The 22,139-nt window shown below is 53.4% G+C and overlaps 2 protein-coding genes across 5 annotated transcripts in view; both read right to left on the bottom strand.

The window, feature by feature from the left end:
* Positions 1-8,092: 8,092 nt before the first annotated feature.
* Positions 8,093-17,134, bottom strand: SMIM12 (small integral membrane protein 12). Of its 3 annotated transcripts, none has more exons than XM_046017051.1 (2): positions 17,053-17,134; positions 8,093-9,027 (listed from the first exon to the last, which is right to left on the bottom strand). In XM_046017051.1, exon 2 carries the CDS (start codon positions 9,020-9,022, stop codon positions 8,744-8,746), a length of 279 nt encoding a protein of 92 aa, XP_045873007.1. In that variant the 5' UTR covers positions 9,023-9,027; positions 17,053-17,134; the 3' UTR covers positions 8,093-8,743. The 3 variants fall into 3 exon arrangements, with proteins under 3 accessions (XP_045873007.1, XP_045872993.1, XP_045873001.1); XM_046017037.1 differs by lacking the exon at positions 17,053-17,134 and adding an exon at positions 12,119-12,231; XM_046017045.1 differs by lacking the exon at positions 17,053-17,134 and adding an exon at positions 11,905-12,087.
* DLGAP3 (DLG associated protein 3) overlaps positions 17,123-22,139 on the bottom strand; it is a 61,922-nt gene continuing 56,905 nt past the window's right edge. For both annotated transcript variants that reach the window (XM_046017026.1, XM_046017019.1), the window contains exons 9-12: positions 20,119-20,603; positions 19,104-19,195; positions 18,720-18,863; positions 17,123-17,995 (exon numbers count right to left, since the gene is read on the bottom strand). In XM_046017026.1, coding sequence (XP_045872982.1) covers positions 17,777-17,995; positions 18,720-18,863; positions 19,104-19,195; positions 20,119-20,603 — 940 coding nt within the window. In that variant the 3' untranslated portion in view covers positions 17,123-17,776. The remainder of the gene's footprint in view (positions 17,996-18,719; positions 18,864-19,103; positions 19,196-20,118; positions 20,604-22,139) is intronic.

Below are 22,139 nucleotides of genomic sequence, written 5' to 3'. Positions count from 1 at the left end.
CCTGAGATCAAAGAGGTCCGCAGGAGAAACAGGGTGCCTATCAGCTCACTCTTCTCCAAGACGCCAGGAACATCGCAATCCTGGGACTCATGGAATTAGCTGGGCAGGAGGTGGCTAGCAGCCTGTCCTAAAGCATCCTGTTAGCCCTGCCCGTACCGCGGGCTCTGCCCACCTAAGCCCCAGGGCCACGGAGCCTGGAGGGACATACCGACGGCTGGGGAAAGGCAGCACATGATCAGAGGCCCCTAAAATGCTCGCTAGTCTCCCTAATGGGGCTGCATGAAAAGTGACACGGAGGTGGGCTCCAGGCCAAGGCAAGGTGCTAGCCTGTTATCTGTGGCCAATTCTGAATCCCAGCAAACATCTGAGTCATTTTCCCATCCTGCTCAGCTTTTATTAAAAAAAAACACACACACACACACACACACACATGAGCTCAAAGGAAAAAGTCTATATGAGAATATCAGCATGAACCAACCCAATCAGGCAGGTGTATCTCCTGGAAAAATAATAGAAATAATACTCGGATTCTCAGTGCCTTTCTACCACTCCCAACCTGAAACGGTACTACTGTGAGTTGCAGAGCTCAGCTAAAACAAGGGCAGCTGAGCTATCCCAGCAAAGTCAGCCCCCACTGGGAGAGCCTGGGGCCATGGCCAGGCCTGGAGTGGCTGCCTGGAGGCGGAAGGGCGTCCAGGCTCTGATAAGGCAGGGGAAGGACAGGACCCATGCCTGGGGCCCGCTGACTGTTCCTTCACCCCAGAGACCACAGGGATAATCAGCTCGCAGAGTCTTCCGGCCTCAGGCATTTAGTTCCTACCCTAAGGCCCCTTAGGGAGGGGAGTGGGGGGGTGGGGCAGCACCAGCTTCATCCCAGGACCAGGACAGCGCCAGAGACCAGTGGGGCCCCACCTCAAGAGGCTGGGTACCCCCTTCCCAAGGTTCTCTGCTGTGGCCGAGGAAGCCTCTTCCCACCCCTGCCCTACTCTCCTGTTACAGGCTCAATTGTGTTCCTGCAAAACTCCTATGTTAAAGCCGTGACCCCCACTACCTCATACTGTGACTATATTTGGAGATAAGGCCTTTAACGAGGTGATTAAATTAGATGAGGCCATGAGAGTGGGCTCCAATCCAACCTGACTGTTGTCTTTCTAAGAATAGGAGATTTGGACACAAAAGACACCAGGGAGTTGTGACGGGCCCAGAGGGACCACCATGTGAAGGTAGTTAAGTGGGCAGCTATCCCCAAGTCAAGGAGAGAGACCGCACCTGATCTCGGACTTCCAGCCCCGAGAACTGAGAGGAGGATAATGTTTGTTGTTGAAGCCACCCGGCCTGTGGTATGGCATTGCAGTAGCCCTCGCAAACTAAGAGCCTCCCCTGGGCTGGGGGAGCAGGAGGAGGGCTCTGGCAGGGCTGCCCCTCCGAGACCCACAATAACCCCAGCAGGAGCCCTTTGGCTTGGCCCTACCCCTCAGATGCCCAGCTTCTACGGCCTCCTCCAGAAACCTCCATCTGCCTGCAGGCCAATCAGTGGGCCACCCAAGGCAGGGCTGTGTGGGGAGTGGGGACCCAACCAGAGCCATGGGTGATACGAGATGCCAAAGCAGTACGGAGGGGACTGGCAGGTGAGGGCGGCAGGGAGCAAAGGAGCCTCGAAGGGCAAAGCCGAAGGGCGGAAGGGCTGAAGACCAGGACGCCCCAGCCTCCTGCCAGCCCTCTCTGCACCCATTTCCCCTCTACCCTCGGGCACGCCCTCTTTCAGCCCAGAGAGAGAATAGAGTCTTGAGGCAAGAATACCTGCATGGAACGTAAAAACTACCAACCAAAATAGCCACCTTTCCCCGGGTGCTGACCATCGGTGAGTCTCGGTTCCAAATGCCTTGCGTGTTGTCCCTTAGTCTTCACAATAACCCCTCTGAGCCAAGTCGCGCATTAGCCCATCTGTCACGTGGGATTGAACCCAAGGAGCCAAGCAGCTTGGCAGAGGCCTCAGAGCTATAGGGGGCAGTAGTGGGCTTTGAACCCAAACAGCCTAACCGCAGAGCTTCATTTCTTGGAGGGGAATGGGAGGGCTGGGCTCTGAGCCCATGGAGTCCCCATCACATCAGGGGAATGAGAGCCAGCCAAGGACAGGAGTTTAGGGACCACAGCTGATGAACAAACCACCTTGTCATCAACTGATCAAACTATAAACACACAGGGCTCCATCTGTGGGAAAGACTGTGACCTCCTACCCTCCCGCACGTGGGGAAAACAGTCTGGAGAGCATCAAAGAGGCAGCACTACCCCTAAAGGTTTATCTTTGGGCTGCGTATGTACGGGGAGGGGCGGGCAAGGCAGGGGGCAGCCTCCATCCCAGCTAAGTCTCCGGAGGTGCCCGCAGAGGGAGGGCCTGAGCTGCACCCCAGCTGTGCCCTCTGGCCAACAGGCACTCAAAGGGTGCTGCCCTCATCAAGTCAAACGGTCTGCAGGCCAGCTGACCTCAGTCTGGTGTGATGACAATACGTAAACTGGGAAGGGGAGGGGGCACAGGGTGGCTACAAGCCCAGCTCTGCCAAGAATTCCTGGTGTTATCTGGGGTGAGCCATTTCCCGCTTGGAGCCTCCGATGCCCTTTGTTAGTATGAGGAGAACCAGTGTTCTTCTCCCTTCTGACTGAAGTCCCTGGGGAGGAGGGACAAATGAAAAGGGCCTCCTGTGAACACAGGAAGGTTTGCATCAGCTGTGAGGTGAAATGAGGAAGCTAAAGGGCCCCTCGCCGATCAGCCCGCCCACCCCCCCACCCCAGGCCTAAAGGATAAAGGCAGATGAAGCGGGGACACTCCAGAAGCAGGGGCTCCCTCAGACTCCCAAGCATTCCCAGGCCTCCCCAGGATTTCCGTGTCCTCCCAGACTGGCCCGTGGTTCTGCGGAGGCTGAGGGAGCGCCCCACCTGGGAAGGGCATTAAGTGATTCCCTGGGCTCCGACCCAGGGCCCTGCTGGCTCCTTGGAGCGTCCCATCCACCCTGCTGAGCCGCTGCAGAGCTTTGATCACTACTACACGAAGGGTTTCCTGAATGCTTTCCTGAGGACATTGTTCCCCACTACAGAGTCATCAGGGTCAAATTCATCATGGGCTCTACCGGGCCAGGTCCCACCCAGTGGGGAAAGCCTGCCTCTGCCCAAGCCCCTCTTCCCCTGGGAAATTTAAGCCAGAGGTCTCTTCAGGTTTAGCTTATTACCAGCCGTGGGGCAGGCGAAGATGCAGAATACTGCTGCCATGAGCTCAAGGCTGTGGGCAGCCCTGCTCCATCTTCCAAAGGGGCTCGTCTCTACGCCCAGCCCCAGTACCTGCTCCAACCCCACATCAAACATGGGGACCTCTGCATTCACTCCACATTGATAGGAAAGGACTGTGTGCCAGGCCCTCTGCAAGGGGCAGAGAGGTGACTAAGACGAGGCCCCTGCCCTGGAGGAACTCACAGTCTTGGGCCGGGGGTGGGTGGGTGGGTGGGTGTGTGTGTGTGTGTGTGTGTGTACAGACACACACCTGTTACAGTGCCTTGCCATAAATGCCACAGTAGCATGACCCCAGGGCTGGAGCAGCAGGAAGAAAGGGGCAGCCCCTGCTTCTGAAAGCAGGTCCGGACCTACACCTGACAAATCTTAGAGCGGAACAGCTCTTCGCCAAAGAGCCAAGGAGGCACAACGCGTGGTGCACATGGAGGCACCCAGGTTTGAACAAGCACGATGCATTCAAGAAGAGGTAAAGGCTGGCTTCTGTCCCAGGGATGATGGGAGGGAGGCTGGGGCGAGAGGCCGAAAGGAGCCATGGAGGTCTTCAAGCAGTGACCTCATCAAAGATGTACCGGAGAAAGGAGATGCCAGCAGGAACAGGAAGTTTCCAGGGAGAGACTGAACGTTGAGGCAAGATAATGAGGCCCTGAAGCAGGGACAGGAGAAATGGGCCAGGCAGAGGAGGGTGGCCGGCCGCAGGCTGGTAAGGTAAACTCCAAGGGGACAGGGGAGTCACAGATAGCCTGGGAAACAGGACAGGGGGGATGGTCCACACCAAAACACCATGCTGGGTGTTTTCCGAACATCCCCTCGATCATCCCAGCTCCGTGAGGGAGACAGAACTAACCCTACTCCACAGGGGACACTCGGAGAAGCAAAGGGACTTCTCCCAGTCACACACTAGATTACGGAGCTATCTGCAGACCCATCGTACAATATGGGACGGCCATCCAAATACTCCTCTTTTTTCTTAAAAGCTGATATACCAAAGACTGCTTTAGCAGATACTTGGAGAGACTGTGGACAGAAAAGGAAGTAAAAAGCATTTATTTCGATTTCATTACCCAGCCTGGCTACCACCCTGATGCGCAGTGAGGATTCACTGGGCTAGAGCCTAGCACTCGCACATTTCCAAAACACTCTTGGAGCTGGTTTCCCCTCTTTTTACACCATCAGCAGGGAACACACTCACATCCCCCGTTTGCAGGCAGAGAAGCCAAGGCCAGAAGTGAAAGGTCATGTCCCAGATCACCCAGTTTCCTTGCCCCCAAATCTATGGCTCTTTCCTCTACCTGTGCTCCTGATCCATGACTCCTGGGCATTCTGCTCCCCACTTTCCGTCTCTGACCCCGCAGACAGCACCAGTGGGATGCCTACTAAGCGACACAGGTTGGGCCAGCTGGGTTCTTATGCAACACGGTCCTTTCTGTAATGTTTTCCTAAGCACCCCTCCACTGCGCCAGGCCCACGAGGGTCCCCATCATCAGTCTCCCAGCCAAGGCTGCTCCTGCCTCCGGATCCCCACTTCACCAGGATCACAAGGATACACGCCACTACTGCAGGAAGTGGAGGCTTTTCCTATAGTCAAATGAAAGCAGCTAACATCACTGACACCTACTGGTTGCCATGGACTCTGCTAAAAACCTCACATAAGTTACCTTAGACTTGCTACAACCCGGCAGAAAATAGGTATTCATATGCCCATTTGACAGATGAGGACAGTGAGGCTCAGAAAGGCTAAGTGACTAGCCCAAGGTCAGCTATTCCTTGAGGCAGCGTTTGTAACTCTATTTTATTTTTTTGATTTATTTTATTTATTTTATTTTTCAGAGCACACTCTATTTTCCTCTGCCGCACGGCCTGGCTTGCCAGTGCATAGGCAGCCACACCAACATGGAAAAGGAAAAGGGAGGCAAGACAGGAGCTGTTCCATGTCTGCTGCCCAGCTCCCAGGCAGCTCCAGGGAGGCCCATGCCAGAGCGTTTCACCCGGCCACCAGCCCCAGCAGCCTGGAACCCTGGGAGGCCGACAAGAGTCAAAGGGCTCCCTGGCAGGCTTATCCTGGCAGCTGCCCAGCTGACTTGTGCTAACACAGCAACAGGCACAGGAAAGGCTCTAGAGAGAGTGGAAAAGCACCAGACACTGGGCGGCTGAGGGGGAGAGAAGTGAATCCTACCCAGCTCAGACAGGATAACCCCACTCGAAAGCCGCCACCATCACCAGGAAAACACCCAAGGTGGGGGGAGGGGTGGGGACCAAGCAAAAAGCACCCAGCGCCTCTACTCACTGATGTGTTTCAGTGAATTGTGACTGTTGGGCCAGCCCAACAATGGGACACATGCCTCCAAGGTGAATCAGCAACCATGGAAGAAAACCAGTACCCTGGGGCATCCCAGCAAGCTCAGCCTGCCTTTGCCCACATCCTCAGAAACCCTGCTACCCAAAGTCTTCCCAAGTAGAGGCAAGAAATCACGCACCATGTCCACGCCCCCCCACCCCCAGCGGCAGCAGGTCCCAGGCGGCCGTGGGAAAGAGAGACCCAGCTGCGGATATTAATAGACTTGCCAGAGGAAGAGATTCAGTGAGGGCAAGCCCTAGGAAATGAAATTACTTAAAAGGGGGCATAAAGTAAGATGGCTGGAAGGGAACAACTTGGGTTTCCAAAGATGGGGCTCCCATGGCCAGGCCCTGGGAGGAGGCAGAGCAGCTGTGACAGGCTTCCTCTGAAATATCTGCAAGTCCAGAAAAGTCTCAGGCTGTGGGAAAACTCTGTTGCTGCCGTTTCTGTAGGTTTTCTGTCCCCCAGTCTTCTGCTTAAACAGATATTAAACAACACACGTGCATGACACCCAGAAGTGTTTCAAGAGAAACCACTCCTGGGCCCTAATATTTGCCACAAGTTGTTAGATTATTGGGGGGAAAAAATGGATACCTCCCAGACATCACTGGAAGGACAGGCCAGTTTGGGAGGTCATAAAATCGGCAGCCCTTGGGTCAAATTAACGCCATGGGTATGTGAGCATGCTTAGAATTTAAAAAGGAACAAAATAAAATGCCAACACTTAAAAATCAAGTTTCAAAAAAAACGCACAAAAATCTAAATTTCCAGCATCTTTTAGGGAAAAAATTGAAAATTTCAGCATCATTGGGCAAACAGCATACATTGGAAAAGGCCATATGGCCACCACCCTCTTTGGGCAGGCCTGTCCATCTAGTTCCCAGCCTGGCCTGCTCACTGAAGTCACCCGACTGACCCCTGCGGACATGTCGTTGTTACTCCTCCTGAAGCCCAGGGAAGCAATGCCAGGCTTCTTCATGTTCAGAAACGCCACAGGGGGGCAGCACTGGACTGTCACTGAAGCCCGCCCACCAGCCAATGACTAACCAAGCTGAGCTCCGCACACCCTTTCAGAACCGTAAATGTCATCCTTACCTCAGCGGGGGACGCTCGCTCCCTCCAATCCCCATCAGATTTATTCCCTAAAAGCAACAGCAGCTCATTTCAGCCTGCCCACTAGCCTCAGGGACGGAGGGAGAGCCATTAGCGACTTACTCTCTCCTCCTCTCTGGCTACCACCTTCCCTATCTTCCCAACTCCTCCCACTCAACAGCTAGCATCTCTACCTGTTCAGGCTTCCCACCTTCAACCGCCTGTTAACACCATCAGGCCTCAGATCCTGAGATAAGAGAAGCAGGACAGACACCCTCCCCCGTTTTTAAAGACTGTGCATTCTTCATCGTGTGCTCCTTACTTCCTTCTCCTCACTTAGGTTAAATGTCAGTGGCCTTCATGAGACAATAGGTCCTCACGCCTCTTCCTGCCCTCTGCTCTCACTGCCCTTCCAACAGCTCCAGTAACATCTTAAGTGGCAGCATTTAGTATAAACCCCTGCAGCCATGCAGGAAAGACATTTAGAACCTTGAAACTGCTCATCCCACTTCATCCATTCATGCCATTTACTGGTCCTGCCATCTACTCCCAAATGCAGAAGCCTTATAAAAGACATTCATTTTGATACTTACTTACTTACACTAGTGAACAATCAAAAACAACCCAAATGTCCAGCAACTGGGAAATTATTAAAAACGAACTATGCTTTATTCCCACTTCATGGGCAATTATGCAGCTATTAAAAACAACTATGATTATGAGGACCATGTGATAAGACAGAAAAATGATTACAATATAAAACACTATGTAAAAAAAATATAAAATTAAAGGGACAGTAATGATCAGAATCTTAAAATAACAGGGCATTCGGGTGGCTCAGCTGGTTTAGCTCCTCCCTTCGGCTCAGGTCATGGACCCAGGGTCCTGGGACTGAGCCCCAAGTCAAGTTCCCTCCTTCTCTCTTCCTCTACCCCTCTCCTGTTTGTGCACTCTCTCAAATAAATAAAAAATCTTTTAAAAAAAATTTTAAAACGATGCCAAGAATTAGTGAAAGGTAACAAAATGCTACCTTTTTAGTCGTACTGGAGCCCTGGAGTAGGGGCAACCATTTTTTCAATCTCTACCAAATGTTCACGTATATATATTACTTTTATAGGAGAAAATGTATGTCTGTGTATAGTTGAACACTTTGATAGCAACTGTTAAGCTCCCTGGTCTACACTGAATTCACATTTTTAAAGGTCCTATAAACCTCATCTCATCCTGACAAAAAGGTTCCTGGAAACCTGCAACTCCAGGACTCAGTGCCTGGGCCCCAAAGCCCTTGGTTAAAGGTCAGTGTTATCCAACCCTGAGATGCCTGCACTTGCATAACTCCTAAGGAGACTCCAACACCATCTGGAAGATCGGATTAGATCAATCTGGTTGTCAGGTGCAACTTTAATGAAGTTTTGTACCATACAGTGATGGGGGGGTGACTGTTTTCAAGCAAATTCACCTGTCCCAAGGCAAACAGCCTGGGCTTCCAAGGACAGTAAAAGGCTTTTCTCCCCGGGGAGTCTCATTCCTGAGCTGACAGGACAGGATTTCAGGAAGAATGAGTACAAGAAGAGGGCAAACTAGTGAAGGGAGTCAGGTAGCTTTTTGAATTCTTCCCAGTGTACACTGGACCTAGGCATGTAGGCATCCCTCCTAAGGCAGCATGCCAACCCCAGCCACTCCCACTTGAGGCCAAAGTACCTCCCCAAAGAAACAGACAGCCATCATTCATTTCATGACACTCCTCCCCACAGTGCGCCCAGAAGCGCAGAAGCCTGAGCAGTTTCGGCCACCAAACAACACATGCAGCCTTCAGGCCAGAACCCCTCAAGGGCCCTCCTCTTCCCTGGCCCCTCAGCTGTTCGCGTGTCTGCCTGGCAACAGAAGAGCGGCCAGTGTGTGTGGGGCTGGGTGGTACAGGAGGGGCAAGAATGAGCAACACAGCAAATCCCATGTGGGTTCTGGAGCAGGGTAGACATGGTGGCAGGGCCAGTCATGGCCCACACAAGGACCCATAGGGCTCTGTGTCCTTCGTTAATTCTTCTCCGGGCGGTTTCTGTTCAGGACAGCTTTAGGGGCAAATTCCAGCTTGTCCTTAAGGCTCACCACCTGGGTATGGTCCTTGCCTAGCAGTTCATCCAGCTTGCGGTCCTCCCGGCGCTCAGAGATGCTCTTCTCCTCCTCCACAGGCTGGGGATCCTTTCCCCGGATGAACCATTCCAGGTGGTAACCCACAGCCCCGACCACAAAGGCCACAGGAAATGTGACATAGGGAGCATAGGTGCGCACCACGGTCCAAAGCACAGGCCACATGACATCTGCAGAAGAGCACAAGGCAGCATTAGGGAGAAGCCAGCATCCCCCTTCCCACCAAATACGGACAACCCACCAGGGCTCTCCTTTCGCTAGGCAGCCTGGCACAACTGCCTGAGCATCCACCACACAGTCATGCAAGAGGATACCTTGCTTGGGCAACAGTTAGGGCCCCAAAACAATCTAGAAAATTCTGAAAGACATGATTGTTAAGGAAGAGGGCAAGAATCTCAATTTTATGTACTATACTCTTTGACCATTATGCAACCATGTCTGACAGTGTTCCCCACAAGGGAACCTCTGAGCTTACCTAACAAAGATTCAAGCCTGTGACTGGCCCCAGGCCCTCCTTCCACACTTTACCGACATTTCTGGAATGGAAAAGAGCCTTCCTCTGCTCTAAGCAATTTCTCCATGAATAGAGCCAGCCACACTTTTCCCACTGTGTAGAGTCTCACTGTGACTCTCCTGGCTCCCAGATAATGAGAAGTAGTTCCTTTATCTCATACAAAGAATAAGGAGCATATTTAAATGGTCAAAACCCGAATCCATTACTCAACCACTCTGGATTTTAGATAATTATTTTTTCCTATTCTGAACTTGATCTTTCTAAAAATGAGACATACCTACACTTTGCAAAACTGCTGTCCAAAACCCTTTCAAAATACATTCCCTCCAACCAAACCCATACCCTCATATTTGCATAATAAACTCCTAAATATATCACCAACACATTATACATACTCTGAACATGATAGGCCTTGAATTATTCTGTTTTAAAACACACACACACACACACTATAAAAGCCATGGTGAGGTGCGGGGGAGAGTGGAATGGCCCTGGAGCGCCCTGAAATGAAGACACCAAAAAAAAAAAAAAAAAAAAAAAAAAAAGCAGAAACACACAAACTGGTTCACTCTAATGGCCATTTAGTCTCAAGACTATTATCAAACATTATCATTACATTAACAGTTATCAAAGATTATTCACAGGCCACCTGGGTGGCTCAGTTGGTTAAGCCTCTGACTCTTGATTTCAGCTCAGGTCATGATCTCAGGGTTGTCAGATCAAGTCTTGGGCCCAGCTCCACGCCCAGAGTAGTCTGCTTGTTCCTCTCCTTCTATTCCTCCCCCTACTTGCTCTCTCGTGCTCACTAATAAATAAAGTCTCTTAAAAAAAAAAAAAAAGATTACTCACATTATCATAATAAAGATAGATACCATTTACTGAGCACCTATGTGCCAGTCCTTGGGCTAAGCACTTTAAATACAGTGTCTCCTTTTACCCTCATGTCCACTCTATGAGGTAGATGGAATTATCAGAGGGTTAAGTAACTTGCCCCAAAGTCTCAAACAAAAGATCACTCACTCCATTTGCACTTATGTAGGCGTTTCTCCAACTTGGCTATCTCTAAAGTGTACAACTGAAATCTCACCAAGAATAGAATGATACTCTCTCTTTCTTTGGTTCCAATTCTCTTCGGAGAAATCCCAGCATTCTGTGGACCCAAGACTATCACGGACCATTATCAGGGAAAAGCTTGTAGCCGCTCCAATGTTCCCCTCTGGGTCCTTTGTCTCAGCACCAGGCCTATGCTGGACAAGTCACCCGCTGGTCATTACCTGATCTTAACAACGCTTCCATGAGGTAGGAATTATTAGCCCAGGTTTGCGTCTAAGGCCACAAAGGTTCAGGGACATTATGTGAACTTGTCCAAGATCACTAGAAGTGACAGAACCACTGCTTTTGAAACCAGGCCTATCCAAATTTCAATGCTTGTGCTCTTTCTAGTGGCAAGAACACACTGAAAATAGGTGTACTGTTTCTGTCCAAATACTGGACTTGGGGAGTGCTTCCTGCAATTTTTTTTCCATCAACTTGGCATGTCACTGTATGGAAGAGTCTCCCTTTTGGCAAACTCTAAGATTACTCAAAGATATGTGAGATTATAGGATTCAGACGATGTTAAAACAAAGACCCCTGAAGAACCTCAAACCTAATACTTCATTTTCTACCTTTTATGCAAGCTATGCATAAGTAAATATGTATCCTAAACAGCAATCCTCCATTCAGATCTCCAATTTGTTGTAAAGCAAATCAAACATGAGTCCATAATTCACAGTATCTCCCACATGCAGCAAAAGGCTCTCTGTTGTCCCGCCCACATTCTAATCATTCCCAAACAAGTCAATGCATTCATTTATTCAACAGTTAGAACCACTTTCTCCTTGACAGACATTATGCTGGAGGCTTACCCCACCTGTCTGCATCTCTCAAAACACTGAAGCTCCAAGAGGGCAACGACCATGTCTCTACGGCCCTCACTGTGACCTATCCATCCCCCACCTTCCTGCCCTGCCTGCCATAAAGTGCTCCCAGAAAAGTTTGCTAAGTGAATGAATGACAGCTCTAACAACGCACCAGTGTAAAACCTCAGCAGACACCCAACCCCTCGCCCTCGTAAAACGGCAGAAATACAGCAGGTTACTTTGCTGATGCAAGAAACTAAATACTCCCTAACAAGTCATCTCCAGGGTATCAAAATGAAGCCGGCAAAAGCGTCCCGCAAATACTCAAACGTCTTTTTTCCAGCCCAGCACAGAGGAAGCCTGAGTGTCCGGTAAAGGTCAAGTGGGTTGCTAGGAACCTGCCCTTGTGCGGGCGCCCCTGAAGCCCAATGAGACCCGAAGCCGCAGTCCGAGGCGCAGAGGAGACCTGACAGGGTGGAAGGACTGGCCCTGACCGTGACTCGAGCCCGGCCCAGGGATGGGAGCGCAACTGAGGTCCGAGTCCCAAGTATCTGGCCTTCTCCCTCCTCTGGGTTCCCGGTCCCCTGCCCGTATCTCGTCACCCTCATGGCCTCGGCAGCGTCCGTTCTCACCCCAGTGCGTGAGCCCGAGAAGCGCAGGCCGCCTGGGGTCTGCTGGGCGCCCAGACTCGGCCGCCGAGCCCTGGGAAGATATCAGGCCCAACCAGGGCTGGAGCCGACACCCTTCCCTAACTCAGAGGTCACTGCCAGGAGCCGTCACCTGACAACGGGCGGCCCCGGCGGCCGCTCGGGGAAAGGGAACTGCCCGCTGGGACCTCGTGCTCACCTGCGCCGCAGCCCGCAGTCCACGGTCCTGTCCCCACCCTCCGCCCGCCTTCTCGCTAGCTCGCTTGCGGGGAGCACCGACGTCGCCCCTCCCAGCGGCCCACGGGGCCTGGCCCCGGGACTCCGCCCACCGGCGCCTGCTCTCTCCGAGCGCGCCGATTGGCTGAGCTCCAGTCAAAGGACCGGAGGAAGCTGAGCGTCCGCAGCGGGCTCCGCTGCGCGAAGGTGGGTACTGCGCCCCCTTGTGGCTTGGAGGGTTTCCCAATGACGTCATCACGTGCTTTCCGCGTGGAGAAAAGTGGAAGGTCGTCCAATAATTTATTAAACTGATGTTTATTGGTCGTCTCTAAGACCTAGGTCTGGACACACAAAAATAAAAGACACGTTCGTTGATTCCAAGGAGATCTCCTTAGCGGTATATAATCTAGAACTCCAAGAACTCTTCAGATCTAAGCTAGTTTTCTAGCCACGTGACCTTGGGAATATTATTAATCGGCCAGAGCCTCCTTTCCCTCTTATGCATAAAGGTAATAACACCTATTTCACAGGATGTTGTGAGGGTTTGATGAGATAATGCATATTAAGTGCTGCGCCAGGTACATAGCCACAGGAAATAAAATGGTTCTGTTGTCAGTATATGAAGAACTGAAATATAGTGAAACCTAAGTCTTGCCTCACCCCTCAGATACAAGTATGCACTCCCCCTGTGTCCCCACTATGCCCTGTACAGACATCTATTTCATCAGGTACAGTTGACCTCTGAACAACAGGGGCTTAAAACTGTGCGGATCCACTTACATGTGGGTTGTTTTTTTTTCCAATAAATGCAGAATAGTATTAGAAATATATTCTCTCTTCGTTATGATTTTCTTAATAATATTTTCTTTTCTCCAGTTTATTTTATTGTAGGAATACAGTACATGATACATATAACATACACAATATGTGTTAATCAACTGTTTATGTTATCAGAAGGAATCTGGTCAACAGTAGGCTATTAGTAGTTAAGTTTGGGGGGGTGTCAAAGTTATACATGGATTTTCCACTGTTTGGGGGGTGGGTGCCCTTAGCGCTGTCATTGTTCAGGGGTCAACTGTATAGAGAAATAATGCTGAAGTTCAAGCTCTGTAATGCCCCACTAGCCCTGCCTTCTCACCTCTGTTCCACAAGTCTCAGCCAAGCATATTTCTTTATCTTTAGTAACACAGGCTAAAGCCCTCATAGTCCCCCATGCAGACCAAACTGTTTCACACCTCTGGGCCTTCATTTGTTATGCGTTTTCATCTACCTGGAGTGCCTTTCTTTACCAAAATAGCTCTGGCTCATTTTTCAAGCTTAAGAGGTACCTCCAGAGGAAGCCTCCTAGACTCCATCACACGTTAGATGCCCTTCTTCTATGATCTCAAAAAGGTCAGTGCTAAGCTCTGGCAGCGGAGATAGAAAGGAACAGCACAGAGAAATATGTAAGAAACTATTACTAGCAGAACTTGTTCCGTAAATGAATGTGTAGAAAAGAGAAGGGAACACACAATTGCCCAGAACAATTAGCATTCAGCCAGCCAATGGACATGTGCTAGACACTGGGGATGCAAAAATGACTAGAACCACCCCTGCCTTCAGGAGTTCTGGGACCAACTGCTGGGGAAGCAGAGGGCTCTACAAACTGCCAAGGGAGTGTGAGAAACGTGATAACAGAAGCATGCATAGGTCTCACAGAGGAGAAACCCAGGAAGAATCAGGGAGGGCTCACCAGAGGAACCTGCCCTTGAGCTGAGTCTCAAGTGAGGGCTAGTAGTTTGGTCAGGCAGAATGGAGTGGGGCTTGAGAGCACAGACCTAGGAATCAAAAGTGGGTTCAAATCCTGCCCCTGCTGCCTGCTAATCTCAGAAAGGCTGTTTACACTCTTCGTTTAAACAAATGCAGTGAGAGTACCTGTCCCCAAGTGTGGTTCTGAGTCCTAGTGACCTAATATGTATAAAAAGCTTGGCGTGGTACTTGGCGCCTCCTGAGTGTTCAACAAATGGTCACTGGTATGCTTAGTATTCCCCAAATTGATTCATCCTTCTGTAATGTCCTATGTTCACTTATGGTTTTATTTATTCACTAAGCCAAAACCCTAACTAACATTTTAAAAATCTCATCTTTGCACTATTTCCCAAACTCAGCTCACTTGTCTCTCCTGAATGTCTCTCAAGTTCTTCACTCATCTTTTAGGTGAATGACCTTAGCGACTCCCTCAATGGTCTCCTTCCACCTTCCATTGCTCCCTCCAGTCCATTTCCATTCTTAGCCAAAAGGGTCTTTCAAAAACTTACATAAAACCATTAAATTTCCAGGGAGCCTGGGTGGTTCAGTTAGTTAAGTGTTGACCTTCAGCTCAGGTCATAATCCCAGGGTCCTGGGATTGAGCCCTGTGTTGGCCTCCTGCTCTGTGGGGAGCCTGCTTCTCCCTCTCCTACTCCCCCTGCTTGTGCATGCTTGCTCTCTCTCTCTCCTTCTCTCAAATAAGTAAATAAAATCTTTTTTAAAAAATGAAATCTCCAGTTTAAACCCCCTCTCTTCCCATGGGTCCCTTCTGGCCACGTCTCCTCTATACCCTCTCTACTCCATCCAAGCCTGTCACCTCCCTCCAGTCTCTGCTCCTCCCACGATCCTACACACACATACCCTACCATGCATTTGCCCAAGCTGATCCCTTTGCCTGAAATGAACGTCCTCCCTCTCTTCCTCGGCTGCAAAACTCTAACTCACCCTGCAAGACCCAGTTCAAAAGGCCCTCTTGCAGAAAGATTTCCCAGACTCAACCAGCTGCTAGAGGTTTCCTCCTCTGGTCTCCTCAGCTCCTCTGAGAGAAACTCCCTCTGTACATGCCATTCTGTTTATGTGCCTGGCTTTGGCCAGCTAGGACCAATCGAAAGCACAGGGACTGGATCTAATCCTTCACTTGTCCGTGGTGCTGGGCTCCCCAGGGGAGACTCCCACATGGGGAGATTAAGATGTCATGTCTGTATCAAGATGTTAACTATACTTGTTCAGGGTTGCATTGCTCCTCTGTCCCCATCCCATTTATACCTCAAGGTCCTGGGAAACCGGGCCCAGATTCTGGGAAAAGACATAGACCCATAAAGAGCTGTAGAGTGTAGAAGGTTAAACACAGACTCGGCCACTTCTCAGCTTTGTGATTTGGGGTAAGTTGTTTAAACTCTCGAAGCCTTAGTTTTCTCACCTGTAAATGATGGTAACAACAATATCAGCTTCAAGGATTGCTCCGAGTACCATCTAGTGCAAACCTTGCCCACGTTCCAGTTTTAGAGGTGGGAAAACTCAGTCTCAGAGAGGTAAAGTGACCCAGCTAAAGGCTCCCTTGGCAAGTCCAGGAGAAATAGACAAATGGGCATTTCCAGCGGAAACTCTGGGATGGTCATCCAACCTAAGTGTCTCAAGCCTGGCTGCCCATCAAAACCACCTTGCACACCTGTTAAAAACTTACTTGGGGGCAGACAGTCTATTCCCAGTGTTGGACAGGGCCCAGAATCTGTGTGAGAGCAGCTCCAAGCTGACTCACTTTCAGGAATTTGGATCACATGGGGTTCACTCCACCTTCTGGTGGGCTCATATAAGTGTGTGTGTTATGATTTCTTGCTTTTCAGGTGGCCTCCCACACTGGCCCATAAAAACCTATTCAAAACCCTTCCATGCATGGCTCCCCATGGCTCTGAGGACCCAGGCCCACCTGTCTCAAGTTGACCCAAAACCCAGCATGGTCACGTCTCTGCACTCCCGATGCTCTTTCTCCTCCTGGCCTTTGCACAACTGTTGTCTGATCTTGGAGCATTCTTCCCAGAGCTGGCCCTCCTCCAGTAGCTCTTTCCAGCACTCACCCTTATTCTGTAACTGCTTGTTTACTTGTCTGTTAGCGCCAGAAGTGTAGAAACTACACTTGTTCAGGGCCATCTCCCGGGTGCTGGCCAGTGCCAACATTGGTCCTTGATAAATGCCTGCTGAATAAATGAATGAGAATGGCCTAGTCCAGTGTGGCCCAGAAGGGCAGTCAAAGCCTTGGGTGACTCTTATTCCTGCCTCAGGGTGACACATCAACCCCAAGCACTGGAATGGGTTGCCAGACCAGATGGGGGCTGCCATCAAACCCTTCTGGGCTTGGAAAGCTGTAGAACTAAAAGCTCCTGGTTTGGCGTGAGACAGACCTGGTCCACCACTCCTAGCCCTCCCTGTGACATTGGACAGGTCACAGAACCTCTCCTGAGCAGCTTTCTCACCTGTCTTAAGGATGAGCCACACTCATGTAAAGCCCTCCCCCTTCCACCCCACCACCTGGCCCAGAGCAAACATCCCAAAAACATTAGCCAGCACTACTAGCTCAGGGTTGTTACTTAGCTTCCCAGGAAAGCTCCAGTCTCCCCTTGGAACCCCCACCAAAGTGCCCACCCAGAGGAGTTATCAAAAAAGGAGATAACACTAAATCGAACAGCGTTTCTGCTGCTGATCAGGTGGGGTGGAGCAGAGTTAACATCAGACCCTTAGGAAAAGGGAAACCAGGATCCATCTGCATCTAAGAATAACAGCACTCCCTGTTTGTGGAGCACAGGCAGGTGGGCCAGGGCTCTGGGCTGCCTGTTTGGGGAGGAAGCCTGGGAGCAGTGGGGGGCAGAAAGAGAAATGGATTGAACTAGAGAAAACCCTTCCCTCCTCGGCCCTTGGGTTCCTCCAGGAGGGCTCAGGTCCTTCTGCGGCCACCAGGGGGCCGAATCCCCTTTGCCCCAGCTGGCCCAGGCTACCACACTCTCCCCAAACCCAGAGAGTGGCTCCTGGCCTGCCCTCCCTCCATCCCCCTGCCCTCCCTCCATCCCCCTGCCCTCCCTCCATCCCCCTGCCCGCCCCTCCACCCCCCCCACCCCCCGCCGTTCTCCTACCCACCCCACACACACTCCTGGCTTCCACACACGGGGCAGAGGTGGCTCCTTCTGGAGAGAGCAGCCGGCTCGAGTGCAGTTCTGCCGTTTTATTTTTCCTGGGATACTCAAGGGGATGTGGGAACAGCCACAGGTGTGGTGAGGGGAAGCCCCATCTCCCCTCCCCAGCAGCTGGGAAAGGGGAGAGGCCCAGGCGCCCTGGTCCTGGGTTGGTCCAGCCACTGTGGTCCCTGGGCCCGGTGGGCTGAGGGCTGAGGGTGAGCCCCTGGGAGGGTGGGGCAGGCTCCTAGGTGGGGTTCGGGATTCTTCATAAAAAGCCACGAAGCTTGATCCCCACGAAGCCCAGCCCCGCGGGGTGGGGAGAGGGGACGCAGAGCCCAGATGGGGGACCCGGCCCGGCCTGGCCCATGGAGGGGGGGGGGGATGGTAATGGCAGAGATGGTGCCCGTGGGGAGGAGGTGGGGACGAAGCGTCGGACCAGGAAAGAAGGGGGTCCAGGTGGGGGCGCAGGGCGGAGAGGCACGGCCCCCAGCCCAGCCCGGGCGCCTTCGCGTGGGGTCAGGAAGGTAAAAAACCCACGAGAGTGTGACGGGCAGGAGGAGCCGGGGCGTGCGGTGCCGGCGGGGCGGGCGCACGGGGCGGCCCGCGTTCACAGTGACCTCGACGCTGGGTGTACAGTACGGGTAGAAAACCGCGGGCCCGGGCCCGGGCCGGGCGGGCCGGGCCGGTCACAGCCTGGTCTGGGCCTCGGGGATGTAGATCTCGATGCTGTCGGCACTCTCGGTGGCCGAGCTGTGGCGGAAGGAGGCGGCGCGCTTGGCCGCCAGGAGCCGCTTGCGCGCTTCCTGCCGCTGCCGGTCCACCGAGTCCAGGGAGCGCTCCTTCACCGGCACGCCCCGGCCCCGCGAGGGCTTCTTTGGTATCGGCGGAGGGACCTTCTTCTCCTCCTGCCGGGAGAGGGGGGCGGCGGCTCAGTCTGCGGGCGGGGACCCCATCCCCTGCTCGCGCCCCCGCCCCCGCCGCCCCAGGGAACTGACACCGCGCTGCTCTGACGCCGGAGGGCGGCCCCAAGCCCCAGGTGTGCCTGGGACAAGGTCAAAAGCCACTTTTCATTAAAAATTACGAGTACGGGCGCCCCCTGGTGGCGCCATTCGCGACAACTCGCAGTCGAGCGCTCGCTCCTCCAGGGCTCCTCTAAGGACCTGGGTGGGAAGTGGGCGATTTCCCTCCAGTCGGGAGGAATGCAGCGGCCCCGACTCACGCAGGGCAATGGGGGTTCGCTACCAGGCATCTGGGCCTCATCACAGACAACGTCTAGTGCGGTGAGTGCTGAGGGGCCCCCCAAGATCCCCTCCGTGCCTAGGTCCAAACTAAGGGCAGTCCCCTCTTCTGGAAGCTTTAGTTCTGCTCCCTCAAATTACAGTTGGTCGGAGGTGACTATAGCCACCTTGGGGTTCTGGCAGCTCAGGCAGTGATGGGCACAAGGCCAAGCAGGTGGCCGTGACCAAGAGTGTGGTCCTATTAGAAGCAGACGGTCACCATGACGGATCCAGGACTGCCTTTGCTGCCCGTGAATGCCCTTGGCTCCCTTCCTCTCCCCACACAGGCCCTCTGTGGGGAAGGGCATTTTCCAGGATCTGGTCTCCTGGCTTGAATGGACTCTCCCCCTACCTTGGGCTCCAGGAGTTTCCAGCTGTTGGCCTTGAGTTGCTGTAGCTCCAGGAACTTGAGGGTCACATCCTCTATAGAGAGCTGCAGGAGGTCCCAAAAACCCGCCAGGTCCTGGAAGGTGGGCACGGGGAACGCAGTGGGGTCCTTCAATAGAGGGAGACAGAGGAGAGACAGCTGGTCAGGAAGATCTGCACCCCAGCCAGGACCAGAGAAAGCCCCATCCATCCTCCCCACCAGGAAGCTCAACCTGGGAGAGTGGGGTCTGGGGGAGGGGGAGGTAGGGAGACAAGAAAGAACCCAGGCCACTCTGTCTTGGGCACAAACACCAGGTCTTACCTCCAGGCATATACCCTCCCCGGGGGGCTCCAGCCCATGGGCACTCACCATGCTTTGCTGACACAGCCGGAAGAACTGCTGAACCTTCTGGGACAGGAGAAGCTGTGTGCTGCCCACGGCACTGCGGATCTTCTCCAGGACTGGGGAGCAGAAGCAGATTCAGAGGAGGGACGGATGCCTCTCATTTCCCAGCCTCTGAGAAGTCTGCCCTGAATGACTCAACCCTGCCTTATCTGGCACTCTCTGTTCGTCTGTCCCCTCCAGCCCCCTCCCCACCCCATCCCCAAGTCCCTAACATGCGGCTCCCATCCCACGGCACCAAGAAGGCTGGATCCTCAGACACCAGCATTTCTTCAGACAACCTCCATTTCGTAAGCACTTATCCTCCTGTGTCCTTCTTTCCTCCTGTGTCATGGAACAGAAGGAAACCAGCCCCCACCTGGCCCTCCAGGCTTACCCAGACACCAGCTCAATGACCACCCATTGGCAGAACTTTGTCACTCACTAGTAGGGGACTCTTTGACTCATCAAGAGTTACTGAAAATTTCATGTGCGTGACTCTCATCTTCCTAGGCACTATCCCATCAACGTAGGAATTCTGAGGTATGGCTGGGTCTCCCCTCAGATGGACTTGCAGGGAAGGGCTGTGGCCTCCCTCAGTCCAGGGCCATGTCTTGGGGCAGAATGTCCTTCACCTAGGCCTCAGACAGTGATCTGACCTTGTGCACTGCCTCGCCGTCCCCTCCCTGGATCAGTCCTGGGCTCACACCAGCGAGATGGGAACAGAGTCCCCTTGACCTCCATGGCCTGGGTGACTTGGCCCTGCCGTGCTCTTCCACCTGGTCACTTGCCCAGTCCCACCCTGGCCTCTGAAGCTGTTTCCCCGCTTCCTTCCAAGAGCTCCGAGCATGCCCTGCGGCCAAGGGGGACCCACAGAGATCCAGGTCAAAGAAGCAAACCATGAGGACGCACCCTCAAGCCCAGGCGGAGGGCTCTCCCCTTCCACTGCTCACCGCGCAGCCCCAGCTACGATCCCTTCGCGCATGCAGGGCCCCTCACTCACTCTCCTCGGGCAGCTCATAGTCCTCCGCCTCCCGCTCCATCTGCTGGCACCAGTGCTCCAGCTTCTCCACCTCCGCCCTCAGCATCTTGATGAACCACTCGCCGTCCCGCGGGCAAGGGGACGTGCGGCCTGAGTCGGGGAGGCTACGTGAGCCGCGTTCCATCCAGGAGTCACGGCGGCTGGACCCAGGGCCGGGGGTGGGGGCAGGGGCAGGGCCTGGCGACCCATCAGTGGCCGGCGGCTCATACGGCAGTGGGTAGCCCTCGCGGTAGGCCCACTGGCCCTGCGTGTGGACCGTGCGGAAGACTGAGTAGGTGGGGGCCCGGGGCCCGGGCTGGGGCTCAGAAGCGTGCCTCTGGAAGGAGCGTCCAAACTGCAGGGCCTTGTCTTCTGTGGCCACTGTGGCCAGGCCGGCCAGGCCCTCCAGCTCCAGGTCCGCCTGCACACCCGCGGTCACACTGTTGGAGCGCTTGAACCTTGCCCGCCTGGTGAGAGAGGTGGCTGTCATCGCTGCTCCTGCCCAGTCTCATCCCTGCCCCCCACCCCCGGCAACCTCCCCTCGCCCCGTGCCCCCCACCCCCAAGCCAAAAGGAAAAGGAATGAGAAAAGAAATGGGATGGACATTAACTCTTGACCTCTAAATACAGAGTCCCTGCCGGGGGGGGGGGGGGGGGGGGGGGGGGGGGGGGTACAGAATTCCTACTGCACTGCTTCTGGACAGGGCTGATATTCAAAATATCTAACGATCTGTACTCCAGGGGCAGAAGAGATGCTGGCACGGCCGCCCAAATAAGAATGGACACACCCAGAGGGACGGAGCAGGACCTCCAGAAGCTGGACTGTGGGGCAGAGCCAAGGGCCGAGAGAAGGACCAGGGTGGCAGCTCTTTCCCAGTGACCACAGAATGATTTCAGCATTTTAACAAATAGTAACTCTTTGCTGGTTTGCACCAACGCCAGGGGTTTGTCTTCAGCCCTTCAGAAATGGGTAAACTAGAGCCCAGAGAGGCCTATGGTCACCTCGCCACAGAGTAGCTACCCAGGGTTTAAACCCAAGGCGGCTGACTCCACAGCCCAAGCACTTCCCGCCACACCAGCTGCTAGAACATCAGGAAGAACTGCCTGGGAGAGGCCTGAGCGTGGGAAGAGCCTGCAGCTGAAAGGACTTCTCCTCTAGGGACCCCCACAGCCCAGCCCAGAGCCTGGCCAGACACAGTCAGCCAGAGCCAGTGGAGGTGAACTGAGTTGTTGGCAGGAATGACATCGGGCCTGGAAATTTCTTGTCTTTGAGTTAATATGCAAATCCTCTGCAAAAAAGAATATCAGTTGGCCTTGTTCTTTGTCACCCCCTCCCCCGTTCAGAGTTCTCTCCTCTGCGGAAGCCCATGGTCCCTGAAGTGCATGGAGCTGGGGTCAGACAATCCTTGAAGAAGTGGGAGTCAGGAGATGTGGGGTGGTGGGGAGAGGTAAACAAAAGTTGGACATCTGGAAATTTCAGGACCATAAAAGACAGACACATCTGTCCTAAGCCACCTCCACCCCATTATGGTCTGAAGAGAGAGGGAGTGGGGCGGTCTTGGGGGAACCCTCTAGCTTCCCTGGAGTGTCCTCCAACCCCCACAACTTTAGCCTTCCTCCTGCTGCCCAGGCCTTCTCTCCCTGACTGCCTTGCCTGCCTGCTTCCCTCCAGCTGGCGGGCTGCCTGCTGGGAGCCTGTTGTCATAGAAACCAGGCCCAGAAGGATGCTGCAGGACCCAGGAAAGAGAGATGCACTCATGTGCAGTCTCCAACAAGCCCTGTGTCCCCACCCCCACCCAGAGAGAGAGAGAGAAAGTGAGAACATATCCGCACTGCCTCCCACATGGTCTTCACCCCGGCATCCACCCTGTCCTGCCCTGGTCAGGATTTGTTTCACCCTCTGCCTTGCCATTGAATAGCCTCCTTTCAAGACACTTTCGTCTCCACTCAGCACAAAAGAAAAGCACCCGACAAGGAGTGAGATCTGAGTTCTAATGCTGGCTC

Source organism: Meles meles, chromosome 1, assembly GCF_922984935.1.
Source record: "Meles meles chromosome 1, mMelMel3.1 paternal haplotype, whole genome shotgun sequence".
NCBI lineage: Eukaryota > Metazoa > Chordata > Mammalia > Carnivora > Mustelidae > Meles > Meles meles.
This window is presented reverse-complemented; position numbering and strand designations above follow the sequence as displayed.

Bases quoted from the DNA above. Each gene is read 5' to 3' on its own strand.
- SMIM12 (XM_046017051.1), bottom strand. From the start codon at position 9,022: ATGTGGCCTGTGCTTTGGACCGTGGTGCGCACCTATGCTCCCTATGTC.